This window comes from Alternaria rosae (genome assembly GCF_020736505.1).
Source record: "Alternaria rosae strain MPI-PUGE-AT-0040 chromosome Unknown BKA58scaffold_4, whole genome shotgun sequence".
NCBI classification, from domain to species: domain Eukaryota; kingdom Fungi; phylum Ascomycota; class Dothideomycetes; order Pleosporales; family Pleosporaceae; genus Alternaria; species Alternaria rosae.
In genome coordinates, this window is record NW_025763573.1 from 1,239,087 (window position 1) to 1,261,465 (window position 22,379).

At 51.8% G+C, this 22,379-nt stretch overlaps 11 protein-coding genes and 1 non-coding gene across 12 annotated transcripts; 6 read left to right on the forward strand and 6 right to left on the reverse strand.

The window, feature by feature from the left end:
* The first annotated feature begins 60 nt into the window (after positions 1-60).
* On the forward strand, positions 61-1,786 carry BKA58DRAFT_382273 (uncharacterized protein). Its single transcript, XM_046170087.1, has 4 exons — positions 61-624; positions 687-793; positions 847-1,267; positions 1,342-1,786. Exons 1-4 carry the CDS (start codon positions 406-408, stop codon positions 1,402-1,404), a joined length of 810 nt encoding a protein of 269 aa, XP_046026176.1. The 5' UTR covers positions 61-405; the 3' UTR covers positions 1,405-1,786.
* Positions 1,787-1,800: 14 nt separating this feature from the next.
* On the forward strand, positions 1,801-3,735 carry BKA58DRAFT_382275 (putative Xaa-Pro aminopeptidase). The gene is made up of 4 exons (XM_046170088.1): positions 1,801-2,231; positions 2,283-2,308; positions 2,359-3,482; positions 3,531-3,735. Exons 1-4 carry the CDS (start codon positions 1,848-1,850, stop codon positions 3,623-3,625), a joined length of 1,629 nt encoding a protein of 542 aa, XP_046026177.1. The 5' UTR covers positions 1,801-1,847; the 3' UTR covers positions 3,626-3,735.
* A 152-nt stretch (positions 3,736-3,887) lies between these two features.
* BKA58DRAFT_468347 (uncharacterized protein) lies at positions 3,888-5,084 on the reverse strand (the record flags this gene model as incomplete). Its single annotated transcript, XM_046175103.1, has 3 exons — positions 4,847-5,084; positions 4,589-4,797; positions 3,888-4,534 (listed from the first exon to the last, which is right to left on the reverse strand). Exons 1-3 carry the CDS (start codon positions 5,032-5,034, stop codon positions 3,888-3,890), a joined length of 1,044 nt encoding a protein of 347 aa, XP_046026178.1. The 5' UTR covers positions 5,035-5,084.
* A 908-nt stretch (positions 5,085-5,992) lies between these two features.
* BKA58DRAFT_148774 (putative mannitol 1-phosphate dehydrogenase) lies at positions 5,993-7,589 on the reverse strand. Its single transcript, XM_046164747.1, has one exon. The coding sequence runs from the start codon at positions 7,277-7,279 to the stop codon at positions 6,107-6,109; it is 1,173 nt and encodes a 390-aa protein (XP_046026179.1). The 5' UTR covers positions 7,280-7,589; the 3' UTR covers positions 5,993-6,106.
* Positions 7,590-7,818: 229 nt separating this feature from the next.
* Positions 7,819-10,069, reverse strand: BKA58DRAFT_148729 (plasma-membrane choline transporter-domain-containing protein). Its single transcript, XM_046164745.1, has 4 exons — positions 9,606-10,069; positions 8,635-9,553; positions 8,380-8,582; positions 7,819-8,332 (listed from the first exon to the last, which is right to left on the reverse strand). Exons 1-4 carry the CDS (start codon positions 9,925-9,927, stop codon positions 8,181-8,183), a joined length of 1,596 nt encoding a protein of 531 aa, XP_046026180.1. The 5' UTR covers positions 9,928-10,069; the 3' UTR covers positions 7,819-8,180.
* Positions 10,070-10,633: 564 nt separating this feature from the next.
* Positions 10,634-11,828, reverse strand: BKA58DRAFT_148717 (uncharacterized protein). Its single transcript, XM_046164744.1, has 2 exons — positions 10,992-11,828; positions 10,634-10,921 (listed from the first exon to the last, which is right to left on the reverse strand). The coding sequence occupies exons 1-2, from the start codon at positions 11,537-11,539 to the stop codon at positions 10,717-10,719; spliced, it is 753 nt and encodes a 250-aa protein (XP_046026181.1). The 5' UTR covers positions 11,540-11,828; the 3' UTR covers positions 10,634-10,716.
* BKA58DRAFT_148739 (NUDIX hydrolase domain-like protein) lies at positions 11,657-12,704 on the forward strand. The gene is made up of 2 exons (XM_046164746.1): positions 11,657-12,420; positions 12,484-12,704. The coding sequence occupies exons 1-2, from the start codon at positions 12,118-12,120 to the stop codon at positions 12,664-12,666; spliced, it is 486 nt and encodes a 161-aa protein (XP_046026182.1). The 5' UTR covers positions 11,657-12,117; the 3' UTR covers positions 12,667-12,704.
* Positions 12,705-13,070: 366 nt separating this feature from the next.
* BKA58DRAFT_t36 lies at positions 13,071-13,155 on the forward strand. Its single transcript has one exon. It is a non-coding gene; the product is annotated as a tRNA-Trp (tRNA).
* A 336-nt stretch (positions 13,156-13,491) lies between these two features.
* BKA58DRAFT_313669 (F-box domain-containing protein) lies at positions 13,492-14,556 on the reverse strand (the record flags this gene model as incomplete). Its single annotated transcript, XM_046167440.1, has 3 exons — positions 13,492-13,595; positions 13,647-14,469; positions 14,521-14,556. 3 exons carry the CDS (start codon positions 14,554-14,556, stop codon positions 13,492-13,494), a joined length of 963 nt encoding a protein of 320 aa, XP_046026183.1.
* A 218-nt stretch (positions 14,557-14,774) lies between these two features.
* Positions 14,775-16,807, forward strand: BKA58DRAFT_382286 (extracellular mutant protein 11-domain-containing protein). The gene has a single exon (XM_046170089.1). The coding sequence runs from the start codon at positions 14,859-14,861 to the stop codon at positions 16,473-16,475; it is 1,617 nt and encodes a 538-aa protein (XP_046026184.1). The 5' UTR covers positions 14,775-14,858; the 3' UTR covers positions 16,476-16,807.
* A 1,627-nt stretch (positions 16,808-18,434) lies between these two features.
* Positions 18,435-20,090, reverse strand: BKA58DRAFT_312434 (nucleoporin seh1; the record flags this gene model as incomplete). The annotated part of the gene is made up of 3 exons (XM_046167379.1): positions 18,435-18,544; positions 18,594-19,443; positions 19,536-20,090. 3 exons carry the CDS (start codon positions 20,088-20,090, stop codon positions 18,435-18,437), a joined length of 1,515 nt encoding a protein of 504 aa, XP_046026185.1.
* Positions 20,091-20,306: 216 nt separating this feature from the next.
* BKA58DRAFT_148841 (UDP-GlcNAc-1-phosphate transferase) lies at positions 20,307-22,135 on the forward strand. The gene is made up of 3 exons (XM_046164748.1): positions 20,307-20,754; positions 20,804-21,198; positions 21,252-22,135. The coding sequence occupies exons 1-3, from the start codon at positions 20,522-20,524 to the stop codon at positions 21,998-22,000; spliced, it is 1,377 nt and encodes a 458-aa protein (XP_046026186.1). The 5' UTR covers positions 20,307-20,521; the 3' UTR covers positions 22,001-22,135.
* The last annotated feature ends 244 nt before the right edge of the window (positions 22,136-22,379 follow it).

The window sequence follows — 22,379 nt, forward strand, 5'->3', positions numbered from 1 at the left end:
CTGATGATAGCGTTGTTAAGTATCCATGGAAACAATGGCAATCACTGCAATTGGTAGATTGTTGACTTGGATCATGTACGTTCTTTTTCCATGGTGTTGAGGCGTCGCAATGAGACGACCATCCTTGCCAATCACAGTTTAGCGTGCGCGGCAACGACGATCGTGCCCCTGGCGCGCCGCATGTTGCTTGAGTGATTCCAGACTGCATCCTTCACCCGACACTAACAGCCACCGCCCAACACCCGCCTCCACCTGCCTTTACTCGACGTCTACCTATATCGCATTCAAGATACGCATACAATTCGTGTATCGTGCCCCTCATTCTACCATCCTACAGCGCTCGACGCTCGCTTCCAGGTCACACCGCTGCCTGCCCGTCAATCGTTGCCCTCACAATCCCTCACCATGACGCGGATATTACTTCCCTTTGCCGCCGTCGTCGCTGCCCTTTCTCCGCTCGTCGATGCCGGGGTCAAATTCACATCACCGAAAGCGGGCGACAAGATTGCGGCTGGCGGAGCCGTCACAGTAAAATGGGAAGAAGGTGGCACAGGACCGAAGCTAACAGACCTGACAACGTATGAGTTGCAGGTAATTGTGGGAGGCAATGATGGCACTGAGCAGGTAGGTTGCAAGTAGTGGCATCGGCACAGGCGCAATGAAAAGATGCTAATGAGGGGAAACAGTTCCCAGTGGGCGTCATCACAACAAGCGGCGCGTTCACAGCGGGCAACACAGCCTCGGGTAGGATTGAAACAACTCAGTCTGAAGATTTGAAAGACGTCAATGCCTAGTGAGCTCTCACCTGAAATTCAGCTCAGCAGCTGGCTAATCTGATCGCCACAGCTTCATCAAGATGATCGCAGTTGGAAAGACTGGCGGTCAGCTCCTCACCTACTCCGATCGCTTCTCCTTCAGTGGCATGACAGGCAAGAACGTTCTGAGCGACGCTGTCAAAGCCGCCGTCAAAGACATTGACACCACAACCGGGCCACCGACCGTAGACACGACGACCGATGGGACGAATCCTGCTGACGCCGATCCGGTTGATGACGACGTATACAAGGTGGACTACGCAATGCAGACGGGCTTGACGCGTTATGCGCCCATGCAGCCTGTACCGCCCACAAAGGTTACCGCCAAGAACACAAAGCCCTTGTACCCTACAAGCAGCGTCAAGATTGCAAAGACGAGGCTGCCGATCCCGAGCCAATTGACTACGCTTACGCAGAGTCAAACCTTCTCTGTCAAAAGCATGGAGAACACGGTACGTGGTTTGGGGTGTATAGAGATGCGCTGGTGTTTTAGTACTATCTGGAAGCTTTACTGACATCTTTTCAGGTTGCCGCAGCTCCTCACGCCACCGATGACATGGCCAAATTCCTGAGGCGCTGGCAGGACTAGATTTCCCTCTATCACTTCCATTACCGATTCGACAACGAACACATGGGACGAAACAAAGCGACTGTGCTCCATCGTACGACAAAGCATAAACACCCACCTCTCGTGCCAAGAACTTCGGGTCGGTATTTCGGAGCCATATACCGCATTTGCTAGCTCGGCTGCAGCATGGACAATTGCGATTTTGGTGGCATCATTGATCTAACGCATGGATTGACAACGGCATGATGGACCGGCGTTTGGGGATCGAGCGTGTTTTGCGGCGTCAGACGACTTGTTGTGGGTTAAGGATTTAGACATGATTATGTACTACTACGAAAATTAGCGAAGCGACATGCATATCTGTACATCCAACAAAGATTCGCGGCGTGCAATTGATGATCGCATTCAGAAGAGTTGCACCTTCCTGTTATGATCGCGACTCGTAGACCGCGGCTACCCGTCAGATGCAAGCTCACCCCACCACCCCACCTTCGCGACCTGTAGCTATCAGCGCGCCTAACAAACAGCAAAGCTCCTCCAAGCTCCCCATGCGTGCCCTGCTACCTCAAATCAGTCGTTCACTTCGACACACTCTACGTCCACGTCTGTCGTCATCACCACCAACACACTCAGCGACTGCAACACCTTGCTTTTACACCTTATCTGCAGAGAGCGGAAGCTGGACCAACGTGCACAAGATGGCGATTGCCGAAAACTACGAAGAGGTGCTAAAGGGCAAATACCCGGCCAAGGCACATGCGAAGAAGGTTGCAGAGTGGATCATCGAAAAGGGTGGAGACAAGAACGGAACTATTTATCTGGAAGCGCAGAAACAGAAGTTGAACGAGGTATGCATTCATGATGATGCTGGTCGCAGTACGGACTAATATACTTGCCAGGACAACGATGGCGAGGCACCATTCCGGTAGGCATTATTTGGGTCGGGGTAAGCATGCGCTGATCATTTCCATCTAGTCAGCGACGGTACTTCTTCTATCTCAGCGGCTGCGAGCTGCCAGATTCGTATCTCGTATACGAGATTGCTACCGAGAAACTCACCCTCTTCATCCCTCCTGTAGAGCCGGACGAGGTCATCTGGTCTGGTCTGCCTATGAGCCCAGAAGAGGCCAAGGCCAAGTACGACATTGACGAATGTCTGACTACCAAAGACGTCAACTCTCACCTGGCGAGCCAATCCGAATCCGCGCAATCAACCGTTTACGCTATTCCGGAGCAGGTATCCGACCACATCACCTTCATTTCCTACAAAGAGAAGGAGTTCAAGCAGCTGAAAATCGCCATCGAGTACTGCCGCGTCACAAAGACAGACTACGAAATTGCTCTCATTCGCAAGGCAAATGTCATCTCAACAGCAGCTCACGAGGCCGTCATGAAGGCTGCGTCGAAAGCGCAGAACGAATGCGAGCTTGAGGCTGTTTTTCTCAAGGCGTGTGTAGAGCGCAACGCGAAGAACCAAGCCTACCATTCTATCGTTGCTGCCGGTGAACACGCCGCGACGCTGCACTATGTCAACAATGCTGCTCCCATCTCAGATCAGAACCTTTTATTGTTAGACGCAGGATGCGAGGTCGACTGCTACGCTTCCGACATCACACGCACGTTCCCCGTTAAAGGCAAATTCACCACTGAATCCCTTGCTATCTACAAGATTGTTCTAGACATGCAACATCAGTGCACCAACGCGCTCAAAGCTGGTGTCGTATGGGACCACGTACACGAGCTCGCCCATAAGATCGCTATCAAGGGACTCTTGGAACTCGGTATTTTGAAAGGGGATGCGGAGGAGCTTTTCAACAAGAGGATCAGCGTAGCTTTCTTCCCTCACGGCCTAGGTCACTACTTGGGAATGGATACCCACGACTCTGGCGGCGACCCCAACTACGCGGACAAGGACGTCATGTTCAGGTACCTAAGGAAGAGGGGAACTCTGCCCGAACGCAGCGTCATTACCGTTGAGCCTGGTATCTACTTCTGCAAGTTCATCATTGAGCCGTATCTCAAGGACGAGGAGAAGAAGAAGTACATTGATGAGAGTGTGCTGGACAAGTACTGGAGTGTGGGAGGTGTGAGAATTGAAGGTAGGCTGAGATGAGGAAAGATGCAGAGGATATGCTAACGTCTTGCAGACAATGTCCTCGTTACCAAAGATGGGTTTGAGAACCTGACGCCGACGGTTAAGGAGATTGATGACATTACTCAATTGATTGTATCTGGACAGTAGAGCGACTCCATCGCCGCAACAGTAGTCGGGTACATCGTCATGTAGCGTAAATAATGCAGTTGCCCCAGCTACGCGACAGTGGTCTTATTAAGCATAAAGTATTTTGATTGTCTCACATGCTCAGAACTCTAATCTTACAGGAACAAAAAAACGCGTTATAAAAGCGATTGTGTAGAAAAGAAGAAAGCAGCATTGAGAAGCCCGATGTTGAATAGGAATGTTTTCCTTGGATTTCCACGCTTTAGCTGGGCGGCCATTACGCTCAAGTAGCGATGCAGTAACCGTACCCGGCCCAAAGGTTAGAGCAATCTTCGCCCAACTTTGAGTTGAGTTGACGCAACATGGCCAAAGTAATTGGCGCGGCCTCGCAGTTGCTGCCTCCCGATGGTGTATAGTATTTGGTGCAGCCGTCCACAGCGCCGGTGATGGTAGCGTCGAGGATACCACTGTCACCGCTTTGAGTGTCTCCATTTTCCTTGGGCGCTGGCTGTTCATTGTCGGTCTGGTGTTGTTCAAGATCAATTTGCTGATCGTCATTGTCGTTATTGTTAGTCTCGCGGCCCTCGGTCTTGGTCAGGGTAGCCACAGCGTTGTTGTCGCAGTTACTCTCTGAGAAAGGTTCGATGAGACGGTTCGCGATATCGGAAGCATAGCATGCGGTAGAGCCTTGGCCCAGGTTTGGATCTGTGACCTGATCACCGGAGTTGTAGAGACGCGCGGCTTTGTAGTACTTGCTGTCGTCCGGGGTGGTGCTGAATGCGTCCAGTGACTTCTTCAGACTTGACCTCAGACCTTCTCCAGCAGTACCTTCGTGGATCATGTCATGAATTACGTTGGCGGGGCAGGGTGAGATGGCGTCTTGGGTGAGAGGATCGCAGGAGGCAGTACCGGCACCCTGCATAAGACCCGCTGGTGTACGATATCAGTGTATGTCTCTCACGTGGTTCGTACAGAGACACTTACGGTTGTGTGCGTCGGATTGGGTAGTGGGAGCACGAACGCAGCCCTTGGACTCTTGCATCATAACGGCGAGGATGAGCTCTTTGGGAACGCCAGAGGCTTCTGACTCTGATTCAATGCTATCCTTGATGGCCTGAGTTTCGGCGTCGCTGTTGTTGTCGCCCCAGCCGTTGTGTTCGCAAGAGCCCTTGATGATTTCTTGGTTGGATGCCCTACTAATGTGTGAGTAAATAACATACTCTTGTTCTGACGGAAACATACCAGGCGTCCTCAAAAGACTTCCATTCGCTCTGCTTTGGCCATCCAGCAGCGATTGATCCGTCACCACCAAACGTGATGTAAGCAGCTCGCGAGGCTAAAGTAGTAGATGCTCCGACATGAGAGTAAAGCGGGAATGCGGAGGCAACAGCGATGAAGCTGCTAGCTGTGAGGATAGAGGTTGGTAACATTGTTGCTGCAGCCGAAAGGCTGTTGGTATAATGCAATTGTCTTGAAAAACAGAAGTTGAATAAAGAAGAGAAGCTCTTGTACTGAGAAAATCAAGAAGAATCGAGCGAAGAGGACGTGAAAAGCTACTTTAGCGATGAGGTTCTTGAAATAGTCGCGCAGTAAGGGAAATACATTCGAAACACGCACCGCAAAAGTACCCACAATTGTAAGTCGCAACAACAATCACTTCGCCCGGAAGGCCTTGCAATTTCTCGAGGTTCGTGGGAAACCTTTGCCTTGCGAGGTGAATGTCGCAAACGCCGCCCCTGACATCCCTGTCCGTCATACCCGCGCCCGTTCCTGGACGTTTCCGAAGGGGGCGATATTACGCAACAATCCTACATGTAGTTATCGGTTGTTCGCGTGTAGCCCGAGTTCCGAAAATCCTAGATAAAGCGATTCTTTCCATGTGCGATATTGTTGCCCAGTACATCTTGAGTAGCTGCAGGACGTGGTAACGCGAATCACATTCACCGGCCCAATGTAGTTAGTCATTGGTTCGATCTTCTCAAGGCCCGAGGCGAAAGCTGACCCCGTGAAGAAGGAGACGCTGAAGATACTCTAATTTTTGAATGAAAGGAGGGAGGCCGATTGTCGCAGAGTGGAACAGACAGGGCTTCCCAAGGCTGATTTTCGATAATTTCAGCATGGTGTCGCTTATGTAGCCCCGAGACATGTATAATACGACGTTGGGGCACAAAAGTATGGGTTACTCACAGCATCTTTGAAGGCAATAAGAAAACCTCGACGAGGCTGATGTGGGGGTTGGAAGAGCAAAGACGCATGAAACTGAAAGCTGCCTAGAGAAAAGAAGTAACTGAAAGGGTATATTCATGATTCATGTCTCGTTGTCATTACATAGGACATTGATTCCGGTCGATGTCACAAAAGTTTCGCCACATGAAGCCGTCGCTCAGGGTGCTGTCCATCCTCCTCGCTGTAAATAAACCACGGTAGGTTCTTAAGTGCCTAACTACTCCACTTCCATCAGGCCGCAGCGACTACTACTACTCAGAGTCTACCAACGGCTATTCAGCTACTCTCCTGAACCTTCTTGACAATGGCGACAAGGCGGTCGAAGAGGGGCTCTCCCTTCTCGATGCCATTGACTTTGGTGACTACATCCTCAGCGGAGTTCTCCTTGAGGATCTTGGCAAGCTCAGCGGACTCTTCGTCACCCTCGACGTTCTGGAAGCGATAGGCCTGCTCGACAGCGCCGAGGAGAGCATCAACCTTCTCACCCTTCTCAGCCAGCTGAGCGGCGGGGCCAATGAATCGCTCCTTGCGAGAGAGCTTTCGGAGAGGAGCACGGCCGACACGCTCGACGTTGTCCTTGAGGACAGGGTTGGAGATACGCTTGATAATCTCCTCGACGTACTCGTCTTGTTCTGATGTCTTGACGCCGTGCTTGGTGACGATCAGGTGGGCAGTCTCCTTGACAGCGTCACGGACAGTGTCGTGGAGCTTCTTATCCTGAAGAACTTCGTGGATGTATTGGACCTTGTTCTGGTGTCCGTAGTAGGCGGCAGTGGCGTGGGACGTGTTGACGGTGAAGAGCTTGCGCTCAATGTAGGGCTCGAGGTCGTCGACGTAGTGAATGCCCTTGACATCCGGCTTCTTGCCGCCGTTCTCGAAAGGCTTCTGCTCGACACACCACTCGTGGAACTTCTCAATGACGACGTCGAGGCCAGCGTCGGGGGGCTGCTGGGGGACGATACGGTCAATGGCCGAGTTGGCGAAGCGAGCCTTGCTGTCGATGTTCTTCTTGGTCTCCTCGCTCAGTTTGCCCTCAATGAAACCCCTCCATGTAGTTGTAGCGTTGATGGCGTTCTCGCAGGCGATGACGGCGATGGGGTAGTCGAGCTTCCGGGCCTCGATGGCCTTGGCAACGGGCTCAGCGACGAACTTGAGAATATTGGGACCGACAGCGCAGGTGACGACGTCGGCGGTGGCGATCTCCTCGACGACCTTGTCCATCTCATGCTTGGAGTTGATAGCGCGGTAGTGGTCAATGGTGAACTTGCGCTCGCCGTCATCACCAATCTCGGTGACGGTGTAGGTGGAGGTCTTTTGGAGGGACTCGATGATGCTGTCCATGACATCGACGAACACGACCTCGTAGCCAGAGTTGTGGAGGAACTCGGCGACGAAGCCACGGCCGATGTTACCACCACCGAAGTGGACTGCCTTCTTCTCGTAGGGCATGATGTGTGTAGTGGAGGTGATGTGTATTAAACTAGAGGGGTGTTACTTGGGAGTGTTGAGTTTGAAGTGAGTTGTAGAGAGTTGAAGGGTGGCAGGGAAGAGAAGTGTTTGTTGTGTTGGTGGTGGAGCAGGAAGGCGCGTTGGTGGGGTATAAGTAGTAGGGAACCGGAGGGATTTACAGGTTACGTATGCAATTGGGAGAAACTTACCTGGCCAGAAGGTTCTCTAGCGGGCGGTGTGCAGGTGAATGTGGAGGTGCAGTAGGCTGTGGTGAGAGAGGGGGAACAGGTGGTGTTTATGTTGGGGGCGCCCAGCGCGATGAGTGAGGTGGCTTAGGATAGACCCCGCAAGGCGGTGACGTTGATTATGGACACCCGATTGGCCGCTAGGAGCGAATGGAGGTAGGCACGAACTGCGAGACAGTGCAAAAGCAATACCAAAGACGTGGGTGTTTGACGTGTCGCTTGCAATATGGCAGGCAACCCACCAACATGAAGTTGAAAAGAATATATTAATATCTCACTCGTGGGTGATGCCCAACATCTTACTTGTGATAGCCTCACGAGGCGGAGCTTTCCCGGCCGTGGAAGCCGCTCCATAGCTTACAACGCCCAACATTATGCTTTGCCTGGATCGCGCATTCCACGATGTGAATGGGGCTGTAGACGTCATAAGTCGTAGCGCCGACAGTGGCCTTGTGGAGACGCCGGTTCGGTCTCCCGTTTTTAGTCTGCGCCAAGCCCATCCATCTGCATTGCTGTCAGGGCGCCCCGCCATGGGCAGAAAATTGTGTCGCAAAGGAATCGCGATCGATTTGAAGTGGGTATCTCGTGATTATAAAGATTTTATGCAATTTCCAAATAGTCCGACGAAATGTTTAAAAGGTGTCCGCAGCCCCAGTCTACGCATGAATCGCCTGTTGCACGTGCGGGTAGACGGCTATCATGCGGTGGTAGAGGTCTGGGTGCTCGCGCATAAGAACCTCAGGGTCCCAGGCCATCGCAACAAAGATAGTATCGATTCCACTGCTCAATGGCGTGGTGAAGATGTTGCCTGAAAGGAGTTAGTATGAGCGTTGCGAATATTCCTGGACGACTTACAGATCTGGAGACCAATCAGGAAAGAGAAGGCTACTACAACCGGAGTGTAGGCGCCGTCTGAATTGTATGCGGGCGAGGTGAAGATGAGGTAAAGGTAGGCCAGAAGCGCGCAGGCATATGCGATGAAGGTAGCTCCCATGGAAAGCACAGGGCCGATTAAGCACTCGTTGACAAGCGCATCGATGCCGCGATCCTTGATCATCCTACAAGAGTCAGTCTTGATGTTACCGGGTATGAAGCGACAGAAGAACTTACTTCCAGGTATCCTTCGCAGCAGCGACGTAGCTCTTTCCGTAAAGCGCGATGTAGCTGAATGCGTATCTGTTCAAGAACTCCACAGCCCAGTTGAGGATGCCAATCAGACAGCCCAGGACGCAAAACAGAACCGCCCCCACTATGTTGCCATCACCGGCAGCATTGCGCTGAGCGGCCGAGCAGAGCTGACGAAGAGTCTGGATGATGGCTACAAGCAAACTTCCAAGACTGATACTGCCGAAGCTGTAGGTCACGGACCGCTTGAAAGCACCGCGGGTCGCGCCCTTTGGCATGGAGTTCGGGTTGAAATACCAGGAGCCGTATACGCCAGAGATGGTAGTGTGGATTGTGTTCTTCAGCCATTCGGAGATCCAGTACATGGCGAAGGTAACGAAAACCAGCAAGCCAATCACTTTGCCGTTTCCGCAATCACCGACACCGTTTCTGCAGTTCGAATTGGCACCATTGGGTGTATACTGAACGTAGATGGAGACCAGCGTGACGGAGTACCATGCGCCCAGTGCAGCTGCGAGCAGTCCTCCGACCAGCGATACGATGTAGGTATGTCCGTACTTCTTCGACACGTCGATGGCAGTCTGCAGCATAAGGACGCTGAACGGGATCCTGGGAATCCAGCTGATGAAGCAGAAAACGTAGAAGACGCTGAACAGCAGGAAAACAATGCCTCCAGACCAGTATCTCCTGGACAACATGTAGATTGCCGTAACAAAACCGAAGATGATGTTGAGTATGCCGGTGATCCAGATGAACTGCTTGGTGAACTTGCGCGCAGCCCACATGTATGCATAGCTGAAGACGGTGGCTAAACCGAGAACGAACGCGAAGAGGATAATGGTGTTCGAGTTGAGAGCAAAATTGTTGGTGTCGCCGCCGTAGATGCCTCCGCTATTGGTTCGCGCTGTATCGAGCGTCAGTATACGGTCCACGCGCATTTTGTGCCGAATACTTACAATATCCCCGAATTGAGATCACACTGACTGCTACATAACCGAGGAAAACAGCGATGAAGAGCAGTCCCGCCCACCAATCGTTGTACTTGGGCTTGTCGAGTTTGAACGCCTGTTCGAAGCTTTGTTTGTTGTCGCCATAGCCATCTTGCTGGTAGCCGTTCTGCTGCTGCATCGGCGGCGGTCCCTGAGGCGGCGACGCATAGTTCTGGCCATACTGGGGAGGTTGTTGTCCATATGGCTGGCCCTGGTAGTATGCGCCCTGTGGTTGCTGGGGTGGAGCGGCGCCAGTGTAGTAATCGGCAGCTTCACCGTGTTGCGCCATTGTGTCGATTGATGGCAGCTACTGTCGGCAGACGAAGACTGCGACGATGAGGGGAAAGAAGAGGACGACGCAGTAAACAGAAGTTTGGGCAGGCTAGGGAACTCGCTTTTGGGACGGAGCGAGCGAGACCAATCGTGTGGCTGAAGATCGGCAATGCGGCTAGTGCGAACCAGATAATAAGCGTCATGGCTGCGGGCACACACACGCAGGCGCACAGTGCTGTGGCTACGATCCATCCAAAGACGCCATGTCCGGCCTAGATCGCGTGGCTGGGAAGCTTGTCCAATCCTACCAGCATGCCTGCCGATGATCTCGATTTCAGCAATAGATTGCCGCATCGCGCCGCGCACTGGTTTACCGACTTCCAATTGTTGCTGCACTCATGGAAAAGAACCTCCCAGCTCGCGCCATCGCTACTTTCAATTGTCTTGACAAAGACTTGTGGTCGTCTTCGCATACCTGCCGTAATGACTGTACGCGTGGCTTCAAATTCTTGTGAGCCGATCGGCCGTCTTGGGTTTCGCGCACTGTCACAGCATCAGTCCACAGCCTGATTGAGAATGCCGAATTTCCGGGTTGTTGTGCGCCTGTCATCAGCTGATGCAACAGGACAATACGATCCATAGATGCGGGCAACGATACTAGAGACCTTGTCTGGTATGCACAAATATGGGGTGGGCGGAGACAACCATGTGGCACGGCACATTTGGACAAGGCTGATAAACGGATTCCCGTACAGTTGCATCTTCGCAATTCCCTCTTTTATCGACAGGTTCCGTCTCTTCAGCATCAAGCATTCTTTCTGTTCGCATTCTCTCTCTCTTTCCGGTGCGCCCAAACGTAGAAGAACGGATACACTGTCTCTGGCAGCAGCGTGACGATCATGCCACCAATACTCCACCAGTTTCCGACATAAGACCAGTTTTGCGGTACGTTGACATATCTCCATATGAACACCAGAAACGCCGTAATGCACCCAAGGTATCTCGTAAGCCTAGACTTGTCAGCATATGGGTCCTGGTATGCGACCTGCCATGGTGCGAACTAGAACGAGACCAACGTACCAAACCTCCAGACTCTGCCCTTTGGTGTCCTGTCGCTGAACCAAATACAAAATCTGTCCCCAGCCAATCGGCAACTCCAGATACAACCCCGTGAAAAACGCTGTCTTCTGCTCCCTCTCATCCGGCCACACCGTCCCAACCCACCACAAAAAGGCCATCCAAGCAGGCACCTGCCACAACAACTTCACAATCGTCCTCATTCTCTCCTCAGGCTTGTATGCATACTTGAGCGCGACAGTGACGAATGTAATATCGAACAAGAACCACACAAAGAAGCAAGCTCTCTGGAAAGTCGTGCTGGTGCAGATATACGCGTAGTAAATCTCATACGCCATAGTCGCGGAAAGAAACTGTACAGTCCCAGCTAGGTAGCGGTCCGAGTAGGTTCGGATGGTGTAGAAAATATAGCAGAGCGTGTAGAGTATGCCGCAGGCTATGATCAGGAAGTCGGTTATGAAGAAGTAGGATTCAGGTGGATTCAGGGCGACATCGACTGATTGGGGTATCAGATGATACGACGACCACTCTCGGGCTATTTCGAATGGCATGTTGATGGAAACGTGTTCTGGATAGTGTCGCTGGCGGCAAGATTGGGTGTGTTGTGATGCTGGAGAAGTTGTCGAAAAGAGCGATTGATGGTAGCAATTACCCGCAGAGAGGAAGAGAGAACAACAAGAGAATAGAGACCTTGCGAAGATAGAACTTATTTTTTCACTAAATCCCGAATATACATTTGTCAACACATCCTAACGATGAAGTCAACGCTGACGTGCCAAGCTTCCGTCGTGTTCCGAATAGGGCGAACTTTGCAGATGGTGGAGCTGGAGGCCTGATTTACACCTTCCGCAAATGCCGACTCCGCCTTCGAAGCGTAGTAACCCTTTCCCATCAGCTTGACTCATTCGCGACGTCCTAGTGTGCTGAGCACGATGCAGATGGAAATAGAGATAGCAGCCCTGCGGTGCTTTGGGGCGACTAGACTGTGTTAGGCGCTAGCGCACAGAGTAGCCACCATGTATCAGGAAGAGTCATGCCTGCGGCCTCGGTCAGCATAGCAGGTCACGACTACTGCGGCTGAACTCCCCAGCTGCCTACGAAACAGAGAAACCCATCGACTTCTTCCAATATGACAGAAGCACAACGTCCCAAGATTGGCGTCGGCGTCATCATCCACGACAACGCGGGCAATATCGTCATGGGCGAGCGCGCAGGCTCGCACGGCGCGGGAACTCTCCAGTGTCCCGGGGGCCATCTCGAGTATGGCGAGTCGTTCGCTGAAACAGCTGCAAGAGAGGTCTTAGAGGAGACTGGGCTTGAGGTGGGCAACATCAAGTTTCTGACTGCTACCAACGATGTTTTCGGAGAGGGAAAGCACTATGTGACCATTTTTGTTACTTGCAGCATTATCGGTGAAAATGAGACACCTATGGTAAGCCCCTCTTCGTGCTTGAGTTGAAGGGGGTAGGAAATGCAGTACTGATGATTTTGACAGCCGATGGAACCGCACAAATGTGCCGCGTGGAGTTGGGTTCCTTGGAGCCAAATGTGGCAATGGGCTGGAGAACAGGCGAAAGCTGAGCAGGAAGGAAAAGAAGTGCAGAAGAACCTGTTCTTGCCGCTTGTCAATCTATGGAGAGAGCGTCCCGAGATGAAGGATGTGTTTGTCGCGAGATGACGATGATCTTATCGATAATACCTTTCATATGGAGAATCCCTCTTCGTGGTCATGAAAATCATCTCATTCCACGTATTTACTGTTGCGGTTCTTTAGTAATTGCGATCAGACTGAATCCAATTTGATGGAGAGCACTATCTAGATCTAGATTTTTAAGATGCATATGGGCTAGGGAATAGTGGGGTAGAAAGCCGTTGCGTGATACTAGGAGCGTTGTAGGATTAGCGTGTAGAGATCGTTGAAATTGAAGACGTGGCCTTTTTGAAAGCGGATCAGGCTCGATAACTCGACTTAAAACTAGTACGATGCCTTTGCAATTAGCACACCATCTCACGAAGTTCCTGTATAGGACAGGAACGCTGAGTATATCATAAGTGCTTGGACCAATTTCTTCCATCCAATCAGGCTTCGTGGCGCAATGGTAGCGCGTCAGATTCCAGTTTCCCTGGAGCTTCCTGAAGGTTAGGTGTTCAAATCACCTCGAGGTCATTTTTTAGCGAGAGATAGGGTCTTTTAGACCCGTGGATCCCTATTTGCCAAGTTCTTTTTTCTACTTTTTTTCTTTTGCCGAATCCCCGAAAACAGCTTCCAGCCGCAACTTGGACATTGGTTATGCAAGATTTCTACGTTGTCTCCTGGCTAGGGACAGCGTATATCCCTTGCTGTTGTGCGGGAGAGGATGCGTTGATGCCCTGGTGCGTTGTGCTTGACCGATTGCGCCAAGGAGGGGTGACTCCACTCTAAGAACCGAGCATCTAGGCTGCCCACTTGACCAGACCATGACTCTTTCTGAAATAGGGTGTGCATTTGTTGGAACTGTATGAATTATCCGAAAGATCCGAAGACAACTGCCTTGCCAGATGAATTGTCCTCCTGCAACATGGACCTTTCGAGCATTAAAAGGAGATGCGACGTTCTTATGAGGAGCTCTACCAGACATCAGCAATTACTACAACACCAGGGACGATGCATTAACCTACCGTCGTACTCAATTTCGTAAGTAACTGGCATATCCTCGTCTGTGCTCATAAGGATTGGGGCGTCCCTCCGAAGTTTCCGTTCCCTAACATTGAAACGTATACCGCTATCCTTCCTTGGACTGACCCATAGGATACGTGGGTCATCCAAGTCCGCTTTCTCTTCTTCCACCTCTCGTACGATCTCCTTGCCCTTGCTTACTTCCTCAACAATCTCATTTGGTACCTCTGTATTCGCTGTCGGGCCCTTCGCCGCAATGTCACGCAGCCACTCTCTCCACACTCGGAGCACACCCTCCTCAATGTCAACAAAGTTGGTGAAGAGGTTGTGAGAGCCAATCTTTACGAGGTTCGTCTGCGCAACCAGCTGCGTGAACAGCTCGTGCGCCTCCAGTCCCAGTGTCTGTCTGACAGCTTCACCTTCGTATCTCTCCTGCACTGCCCCCGGAAACGTGCGACTGCCAGGTACGTCTCCAGGTCGGCGCTTCACTCTTCTGCCACCCGCTTCTAAATCGCGCCTGTGGGGCTTGAAGCGCGAGTACATGTTGTTGTATTCAGCTAGTCTACCAACCTCTTCCGTACTAGAATTGTAATCATTATATTTCTTCAAGCCATCGGTGCATCGATATGTACAAAAGTACGGTGGCTCGGTGAGCTTCGCAGAGGGGTGAAAACATTCGAGAAGCACCGAGTGCGAATGCAGCTCGGCAGCTGCAGTAAGTCGATTATGGAGGATACGTAGGATGAGTGTGTATATACGGTGCGATATCGTGGTCAACTGTAGGAGTTCTGGTGTCGGTATGAGTGTGAGAAGATGGAGAAGTAACTGCAGTAGTGAGCAACTTAGACGCGATACTGAAGCGACAGAAGAGCGTACCTCATTGGGGAGCCTGTAAAGATAACATTCACTCATCATGTCAGATGCGATTGTATGTATATCAGGCTGTAACGTAGAATGCCAAACCTCGTGGGGAACGAGTCTCCAGGCATGGGCGAAGGGAGCAACACTACGACTCGGAGATAAGATATCGTCATCGCGGTGCTAGGCTCACTTTAGTGGGGCCGAGGCTTATCCGGATTAAGTTAGAGCATCATCAAAGACGCGCTTTCTCATTCAAGCCTCAACACTCACTTTCTCAACTCACGTCGCAAACCTCAACTTCAGCTGACCGTCGACAAGTAAGAGAGTGAGTGCGGCTCTCTTTTCATATTACCATGCAAGGCTTTGTCGCTCGTCAGAGAACCGGCAGTCCTGCCGCTGGTCAGCCTCAAGGCAAGCCCGACCGTCAAGCCAATGCAGCAAACGCGAGGGTATCAATAAAAAACGGACATTCCGTTCAGCAACCTCAAGCAGTTTCTGGTATTCCGGCGCGCGGACTCAACATTACCCAAAATAGCTCCGCCATCTTACAGCAGCCTCTCCAAAATCGACAGTTAGGTCCGGGTCCAAGTCAGAAGCGTGATCTCTACGACACTGATGCAGAGAGTCTTGACACTACTGTGAACCCATCTATCGTGCAAGTCGAAGACAGTCAACAGAAAGAGCAGCACTACCCACGGCAAGGACATGTCGTCAACCTTGGTGGCGCTTCGGAGATAGAGGGAGAGGGCGAAGAGTGTCGAGACGAGTCGGACTATCCGGACGACGAGTCTGAAGGTTATGATGACGAACTGCTGCAGGATAATCAAGGTTTCATGGGTGCACACGGACTTGAACATCTTCCGTACGATGATCAAGTCGCCTTTTTGCAAGAGGTAGGGCGCGGTGCGCTCCCAACTGTCCGAGGTGACTCGTATCCCCCGACCACCAATGGTGAGCCGTCCGAGTGGGAAGGTGGACAGGACGCACTCTCCAACTTCCACAACGAGCTTGCCCCCATTTCCCCACCGCCTCAGCGGCAGAATGTAAACAAGCAAGCTGCACGCATGACGGCGCCCCATGCCCTGCAACAACAGCAAATGGGAAACGTACCAATTGCCCACCAGAACACGCAGCAGCCATCGGGTTTGTTTCGGCATGGTGCACAACTCCGCGAGCAGTCTCGCACTGTTGCGCCTTCTCTGCAGGCTGGAGTTCAGAATGCTCAGCAATATGTCCTTGCCCTTCCAGCCAGTCAGCATCAAACCCATCCTCCGACCAAGCCGAACAGCACTGCCAACCTACCGATGTATTCGGGTTCTCGCCCTAGTACCAAGGTGCAGCCCAGCAAATCTCAGCAAAACCTTTTTCGGCAGTCTTCTGGCCATTGGACGCAGCCTCCACCAAAGAAGAATGCCATGCCCAGTGAGTCGCATGCGCCTCTCAAGCGCCAACCTCCAGTACCAGCTATACAAGAACCAGTAACGCAGGAGCAACTGGTCGAGCAAGCGCCAATCGAGGAGCTCGAAGCCGTCTCACATGAAGATTACGATGACAAGACGCTGTTCAGGATGAGTTACGAGGAGCTCAGGAACGAGAGCTTCGACACTAATCCTCGCGCCCGGCCGTCTGTACTCGCAAAGGAAGATCTTCAGAAGCCTCTGGTTGAGCGTCTAGAGTTAGTACAGCAGAATCTAGATGCCGTTCAGCAATCCGAATTTTTCCAGGCACTACCCACCACCGAGTGGGAGGATGCTGGCGACTGGTTCCTCGATCGGTTTCAGGACATCATCCAGCGCACAAAGGAGGCAAGGCAAAAGAAACGCAAGCTGGCCCAGGAATTTGAGGCAGACGTCGAGAAGCGGCACGAGCACGTTTCAAAGAGACAGCATCAAGTTCAGCAGGCGATGGACAAGATGAAGGCGCAAGGCGAAGGTCTAGTGCCTAGGAGTCCAAGACCTAGGAAAGGATAAGAGCGAAACTCCTGGAGCTGTCGTCTCCTCTTAATACCATCTGATGTTTACACGGCGCACCGCAATGATGGCTGTCATAACAGGATGACTGTGTACCGGCGCAATGAAACTGTTCGATGCTACCTTGTGTACCTTATACCCGCACATCATTTCACATACTTTTTCAAAATAGCAGCATGTGCCATACCTTCTCTCTTGGGGTGCTTTTTCTGTTACTATCACATCAGCTCCAATCGCCAGAGCTTAATTACGTACCAGCGTTCTCTAATATCTTCTCTACTATCATATTGTAGATGGCTTGTCCATCAAAACCCAAGCAACTCGCATTGCCACCGCATTCAAAGATTGAATTGAAGAGGTGAGCTGCAGTCTACATTGGTATCAAAACAGAGATTGGCAAAATCTCAACGTGATGTAGACTCTTGGCTGCTTGCATCTATCACCCTCTAGAGATGGATGTTCAAGTTTTCTCCTTGGATGGAGTGATACCTCGAGTCCACCGACTACACAACAACCCCATACAATTGCCGTATTAGCGCTTGACCTCATCTCGTTACCAATAGCTGAGAGCATCAAAAGGCTTCACATTAACGGCTTTCTGGATGGCCTTGATGGTTAATTCTTGATCGAGGCTGATACCTAGGCATCTCTTCTTTTCCTGAGGGCCTTGTCAAGTGAGCCCGTGTCCAATGTTGGCCGACTAAAATGCTGGCTAAGAGCATCGTTCGTTCGGCTATACTTTGTGAACTCTGAGGCGGGCAAGATGCTACCAATGCTATGTTGGTATAGTGAGGCTGATGTAGACAATAATAACGGAAGATGAACACCCGTAAACAGCTTCGCTTGGTAGAAGTCGAGCATGCGCTCTATAAAGGCATGTTTGCGTCGAATGTCCGTTAGTACCGATCCGCGGTTCCTGGAGAATGCCTCTGGATGAGGGATGGCGAAACTCAGCCGTTGAACGGTGCCATCCTCAAAAGTCCCAAGCCAACCCAAAGGTACCTCAACGGGGAAACGTTTCTTACCAAACACCCATATCGTAGTGTGCGGTACTTGCATCTACTTGAGATACATGGTGTACGCACGCGCTGCGACGTTGCCAACCACCAGAACAATCTTGGAACTTGACTTATGAATAAAGATCTGAGCGGCAGTAGCCCAGTATTTACGTATGTCTACGGGGAGTGAGGCAGTCCGTGATCTCGAAGTGTGGCTACATGGTAGCCGAGCTTGCTGTGTAACAACCGTATGGACGGGTTACTCATGTCGTCGACAGTCCCATAGTTAATACGGACGATGGAGCGTAAGTCGGCTGTGGATTATGATGACAGAATCCATTAGAGTGTCACCCATGCTTCCCACTGGCTTGCTTAGAGTGCTCTCATGCATAACAAGCCAAAAAGGAACTTTTAGAAGGTTGGGCGCATTCTCAGCGTCAGCTGCCTCTCTCCACAGACAGTCCATAGTAGGATTTGTAGAAAGCCAAGTCTGGGGATCGTCCTCACGGACTGGTATCTGGAAAGACGGCGAGCTTCACATGTGGTTCTCTTCTAACTCCGAGAAGTTCTTCATCTTCTCTTATGGTGTTCAAGGTTATTGTAAGCATTGCTCCTGTTCTTAATTGTTTACCAAAGATTACAGAAATGAAAAGTCTCACCATGACATGGCTGATGAATCAGTGATGGATAGCCGTGGGTATCTAAACGTGGAATGACCTGGACGCAGCGTAGCAGCCATGCGTCGTATGTCGTGTGGTGTTATCCTTATGCCTAAACGCCGAAAATTCCACATGCAAGACCTCCTTTCCTCATCCAATAGTTGCTCCGTTATGCAATGCGTTTCGGCTTGCTAATAGGCTCCCGCCGATCCGCCTGCCACCAACGCCATAGATGTCTCATTCAGAAGACTAATTCGACTCATAACATGTCGAATCTAACAATGCAGGAAACGGTTGACTCGCTAGTTATCTTGAGCGGTCTCAATCTGGGCATATTCCTGCCAGTGGCCATCAGCGGCCTTCTTCCAGGTACGAATGCTAGCGTCATCTCCAGTAGTGACGAGGAGATCACCTGTGATGATCGTTAGTGTGACTGTCCATGTTTTTCCGATATGACTTACCCATCTGCGAGAACGCGACACGCCAAACCGCTCCGTGATGATTGGTAAGCTCATCTGTCATCTCTGCCTTCTGCTTGATGCGACCAGGATACTGCTCATTCTCAATGGAAGCGTCGGGGGCCTTGGAAGTTCCAGCCAGTCCAGCTCCGATACCAGATGGGGCGTTCTGTCGATGGCTCCGCGGAGAGACTGAAAGCGGAGCGGAAGACGATGCGTCTCCAGATGCAGTGTTCCTATTCTCGGTCTGCGTACGAAGCTCATAGATGCGGATAGCCCCGTCTTTGCTAGCCGTAGCCAAGATATCGTAGCCTCGCATAGAGCCATTGGCCCAGGCCAGGTCCCGAACGATCTGACGAGCACCCTCCAGCTTGGCAACTTGGAAGAAGCGCTTGGCCTTGTCGGTGCGGAAGACAAGGACGTCTTTCATGGCAGCAACGGCGAGCGATAGCGACTTGCGGTCAAGACCAGCGGTGATGGCCGTCCAACAAGGTAGCTTCTCCTTGTGAAAGACGACCTTGAAGCCTACCTCCTCTTGGCGCTCGGGAGGATTGTTTTCGGAGACCCAGCGCTCTGCCAGGATAGTCCATTCATGGAGGTTGTTCTGATCCTGGGGCTCATAGACAGTGAGATAGCCGTCGCGGGTGATGAGCGCGAGCCAGGTCTCCTGCATGATGTTCTTGAAGTCCAAAGACATGAACGGCGCGTTGGTCAACGAAGGGAGGACGTAGACCAGCTTGAAGCGGTTACCAGACATGGCTACCTCGGTGACGTCCTCTTGCCAGATCTTGCAGCGACCATCTTCACCAATGCTACCAACAACCTCGCCCATGAAGGGACCGTTCCACTTGACCTGTATATGAAGTTAGCGACGGATCACAAAGGTGGCAAAATGGCATGCAGGTGACCGAAAGAAGATTTGCGGCTGAAGATTAGATAACTTACATCGACAATCTCGGCATCGTGAGCTTTCCAGCTCTCGACCAGGGTCCACGAATCGTCCTTCTTGTCCCAGACCTTGACGCGGTGATCTGAGCTTGCCGTGACCATGCGCGTACCGAAGTAGTTGAAGTCGACAGCGAGTACGAGGTCCTGGTGGCCATGCGAGAAGGTCTGGAAGCTTCGCTCTGCCGCCATCTCAGCGTAGGCGCGATGCGCACACACAAAGGCCACCTCTAGTTGGTCGATGACGCGCTGCTCGACGCTGCCTGTGCTGCCGTCGGCGCAAGGCTCCTGAATCAGGGGAGCGATTAGATCCACGTGCTCGATCTCGTCTTCGAAAGCGGCGGCGATATTGAGATGGGGTCTCCGTGCAGGCGACCGTGCTTCCTCTTTGGTGGGGCCCAGCGAGGACGAATCGCTGACCGCAGCAGAGGGCAGACGCGAGACTGTCAAGTGCTGGAGGAAACTTCGCGACGCGAGGTGACTGCTCACCGCATTCAGACCGTCCAGGAGTTCATCGGCCTTGGCCGGGCGGCTGGCTTGGTTGTGGTCCGCCATGTTGATGCCAATGTTCGTGGGTCTATCGTTTCGGGTTAGCAGAGCAGGAAGAAGCCGAAACAACACCTTGCCAGAATATCTACTCACCAAACACCGCAACCACGACCTCGTGCAAATTCTGCTGCTCTGTTCGTCTCTCGCTCACTCTGCGAGCTCGTTCGTTTCGTTGCTGGAGTCGTGGATCTGTTCACAATCTTTATTTGTCAGTCTCAAGTCCACTTCGAACGATTCACGCAAAGTCACGCTCCGGGTTCAGACAAAGAGGTGGCGATTCGGCAAAGCGGCGGGTCGTAACGGTGTTGCTGTGAGGAGGTTGCGCAACAGTTGTTGATATCGTCGCGACAGCAAACGGCCGGGCGGAGTCAACAGCTACAGGCGTTTACGTGCCAAGATCCGCCGTCACCTCGACATCAAACACTATCACTGTCACCATGACGAGCGCGCTGTCATCAACAGAATCACTTTCACTGCTCTCCTTATCGCTCGCTTGTGTCGGTGTGCTGGCCAACACGCTTCACGGTGATGGTGAGCCGCTTGTCGCGTCGATAGCGCTCAGTGGTCTGGCCTTTGCATTCTGTTATGCTTTGATACGGTGGCTTGGAGATGCATTTGCGAAGCGTGGCTTCAAAGGGAAGGATCTCTGTAAGCTGAAGCAGATTGAAATGTGAGTGTCAAGTATACTGCACATGATCATAATCGACTAATGACGATAGCCCAGAGATGATGGGCGCGGTGTGTGCTATGGTGTACCTCTTTATCTTGATCTTCTTCATACCATGGCCATTTTACAAGGACATTGTAGTCGCAACATCAGGGGGCGGTAACCGGGACACCATCAAAGAACTGGAGCTGATCGAGACCGGAAGGCTACTACACAGGTTTCCTCACAACAAGCTTGCGTCCTATCTGTCCGCCATACTCTCCCTCCAGTCGATCGTACTGCTCGGTGTTGGTGACGACCTGTTCGACATAAGATGGCGACACAAGGTGCTCATTCCAGCCTTTGCAGTTATTCCCATGCTCGTGGTTTACTTTGTCGACTTTGGTGTCACGCAGATGGTCGTTCCACTACCGCTCAGGCCTTACCTTGGCGAGCTCTTTGATCTGGGTATGTACTTGCGTGGGGCGTTCCTTTTGCATCGCTAATTGATCTACGACCAGGCTGGCTCTACTACGTCTACATGGCGCTGATGTCCATCTTCTCCTCGAATAGCATCAACATCTTGGCGGGCATCAACGGCATTGAGGTGGCCCAGTCCATAGTCATTGCAGTCCTGATTGTCGGCAATGACATGCTCTATCTCTCACCATTTACGACGTACCCACATCCAGCGACGGACTCGCATCTGTTCTCGCTGTATCTGCTACTACCGTTTATCGGTGTCTCGATGGCCTTACTTATGCACAACTGGTATCCAGCAAAGGTGTTTGTTGGCGACACTTACTGTTATTTTGCGGGCATGGTATTCGCCGTTGTGGCCATCCTCGGCCACTTCAGCAAAACACTCATGTTGCTACTCTTACCACAAGCGTTCAACTTTGTCTACTCGGCACCCCAACTGTTCCATATTGTACCATGTCCCCGACATCGGCTTCCGCATTTCAACGCACGGACAGGTTTACTGGAGCCATCGCGCGTCGAATTCACCAAACCACTACGACGACCGATAGCGGAGAGCCTCAAGGTGCTGCACCGGCTTCGGATGCTCGACGTTGAGACGGATGGGAAAGGGCAGGTGGTCTCGTCGAGCAACTTTACACTAATCAACTTGTGGTTAGTATGGTTCGGTCCCATGCGGGAGGACCGCTTAGCCATGGGTTTGCTCGCGTTCCAGTTCGCGATTGGACTTGTAGGACTATTCGTGCGGCATCGCATGGCATTGCTTATCTTTACAGCGGACAATTTGTAGATGTATGGGTACGCATATAGACCGGTGGGTGTACTATAGTATCACGGAACATGTAAATTACTAGGAGGATGGTCGGGGTGCATATGCTACAAGGGACTTGCCGGCAACTTCGGCGTATTGTGTTCACCCCGCTCTGATAGATGCGACATTGGAGTGGATATAGCGATGCGGTCGAAGGATTACAGTCGGACGAGGTAGCTCGCTTCCTTATCAACGGCTATTGTATTCTTCTTCAAACGCAGCAAATTGCTTCTGCACTTCGGCTACATGTCAGGTCCACTCCAGCCTCACGATGCGTGGGTGAACATGTGGGTTGGGCAGGGCCTCGTCAGCTCTCGTCGCAACATGCTCATCCAGTGTCAAATCGGAACATTGGTAG

What these genes read in the sequence shown, in the direction of transcription:
- BKA58DRAFT_382286 (XM_046170089.1), top strand. Translation starts at nt 14,859, where the DNA reads ATGCAAGGCTTTGTCGCTCGTCAGAGAACCGGCAGTCCTGCCGCTGGT.
- BKA58DRAFT_148729 (XM_046164745.1), bottom strand. Translation starts at nt 9,927, where the DNA reads ATGGCGCAACACGGTGAAGCTGCCGATTACTACACTGGCGCCGCTCCA. An exon ending in GATCTCAATTCGGGGATATT is followed by an intron (nt 9,554 to 9,605) that starts GTAAGTATTCGG and finishes CGCTCGATACAG; the next exon opens with CGCGAACCAATAGCGGAGGC. An exon ending in CCTGATTGGTCTCCAGATCT is followed by an intron (nt 8,333 to 8,379) that starts GTAAGTCGTCCA and finishes AACTCCTTTCAG; the next exon opens with GCAACATCTTCACCACGCCA.
- BKA58DRAFT_148739 (XM_046164746.1), top strand. Translation starts at nt 12,118, where the DNA reads ATGACAGAAGCACAACGTCCCAAGATTGGCGTCGGCGTCATCATCCAC. An exon ending in GTGAAAATGAGACACCTATG is followed by an intron (nt 12,421 to 12,483) that starts GTAAGCCCCTCT and finishes TGATTTTGACAG; the next exon opens with CCGATGGAACCGCACAAATG.
- BKA58DRAFT_148774 (XM_046164747.1), bottom strand. Translation starts at nt 7,279, where the DNA reads ATGCCCTACGAGAAGAAGGCAGTCCACTTCGGTGGTGGTAACATCGGC.
- BKA58DRAFT_382275 (XM_046170088.1), top strand. Translation starts at nt 1,848, where the DNA reads ATGCAAGCTCACCCCACCACCCCACCTTCGCGACCTGTAGCTATCAGC. An exon ending in AGAAACAGAAGTTGAACGAG is followed by an intron (nt 2,232 to 2,282) that starts GTATGCATTCAT and finishes TATACTTGCCAG; the next exon opens with GACAACGATGGCGAGGCACC. An exon ending in GGGAGGTGTGAGAATTGAAG is followed by an intron (nt 3,483 to 3,530) that starts GTAGGCTGAGAT and finishes AACGTCTTGCAG; the next exon opens with ACAATGTCCTCGTTACCAAA.
- BKA58DRAFT_382273 (XM_046170087.1), top strand. Translation starts at nt 406, where the DNA reads ATGACGCGGATATTACTTCCCTTTGCCGCCGTCGTCGCTGCCCTTTCT. An exon ending in TTGAAAGACGTCAATGCCTA is followed by an intron (nt 794 to 846) that starts GTGAGCTCTCAC and finishes TGATCGCCACAG; the next exon opens with CTTCATCAAGATGATCGCAG. An exon ending in TCAAAAGCATGGAGAACACG is followed by an intron (nt 1,268 to 1,341) that starts GTACGTGGTTTG and finishes ACATCTTTTCAG; the next exon opens with GTTGCCGCAGCTCCTCACGC.
- BKA58DRAFT_148841 (XM_046164748.1), top strand. Translation starts at nt 20,522, where the DNA reads ATGACGAGCGCGCTGTCATCAACAGAATCACTTTCACTGCTCTCCTTA. An exon ending in AAGCTGAAGCAGATTGAAAT is followed by an intron (nt 20,755 to 20,803) that starts GTGAGTGTCAAG and finishes TAATGACGATAG; the next exon opens with CCCAGAGATGATGGGCGCGG. An exon ending in TGGCGAGCTCTTTGATCTGG is followed by an intron (nt 21,199 to 21,251) that starts GTATGTACTTGC and finishes ATCTACGACCAG; the next exon opens with GCTGGCTCTACTACGTCTAC.
- BKA58DRAFT_148717 (XM_046164744.1), bottom strand. Translation starts at nt 11,539, where the DNA reads ATGCCATTCGAAATAGCCCGAGAGTGGTCGTCGTATCATCTGATACCC. An exon ending in GGGCAGAGTCTGGAGGTTTG is followed by an intron (nt 10,922 to 10,991) that starts GTACGTTGGTCT and finishes TGACAAGTCTAG; the next exon opens with GCTTACGAGATACCTTGGGT.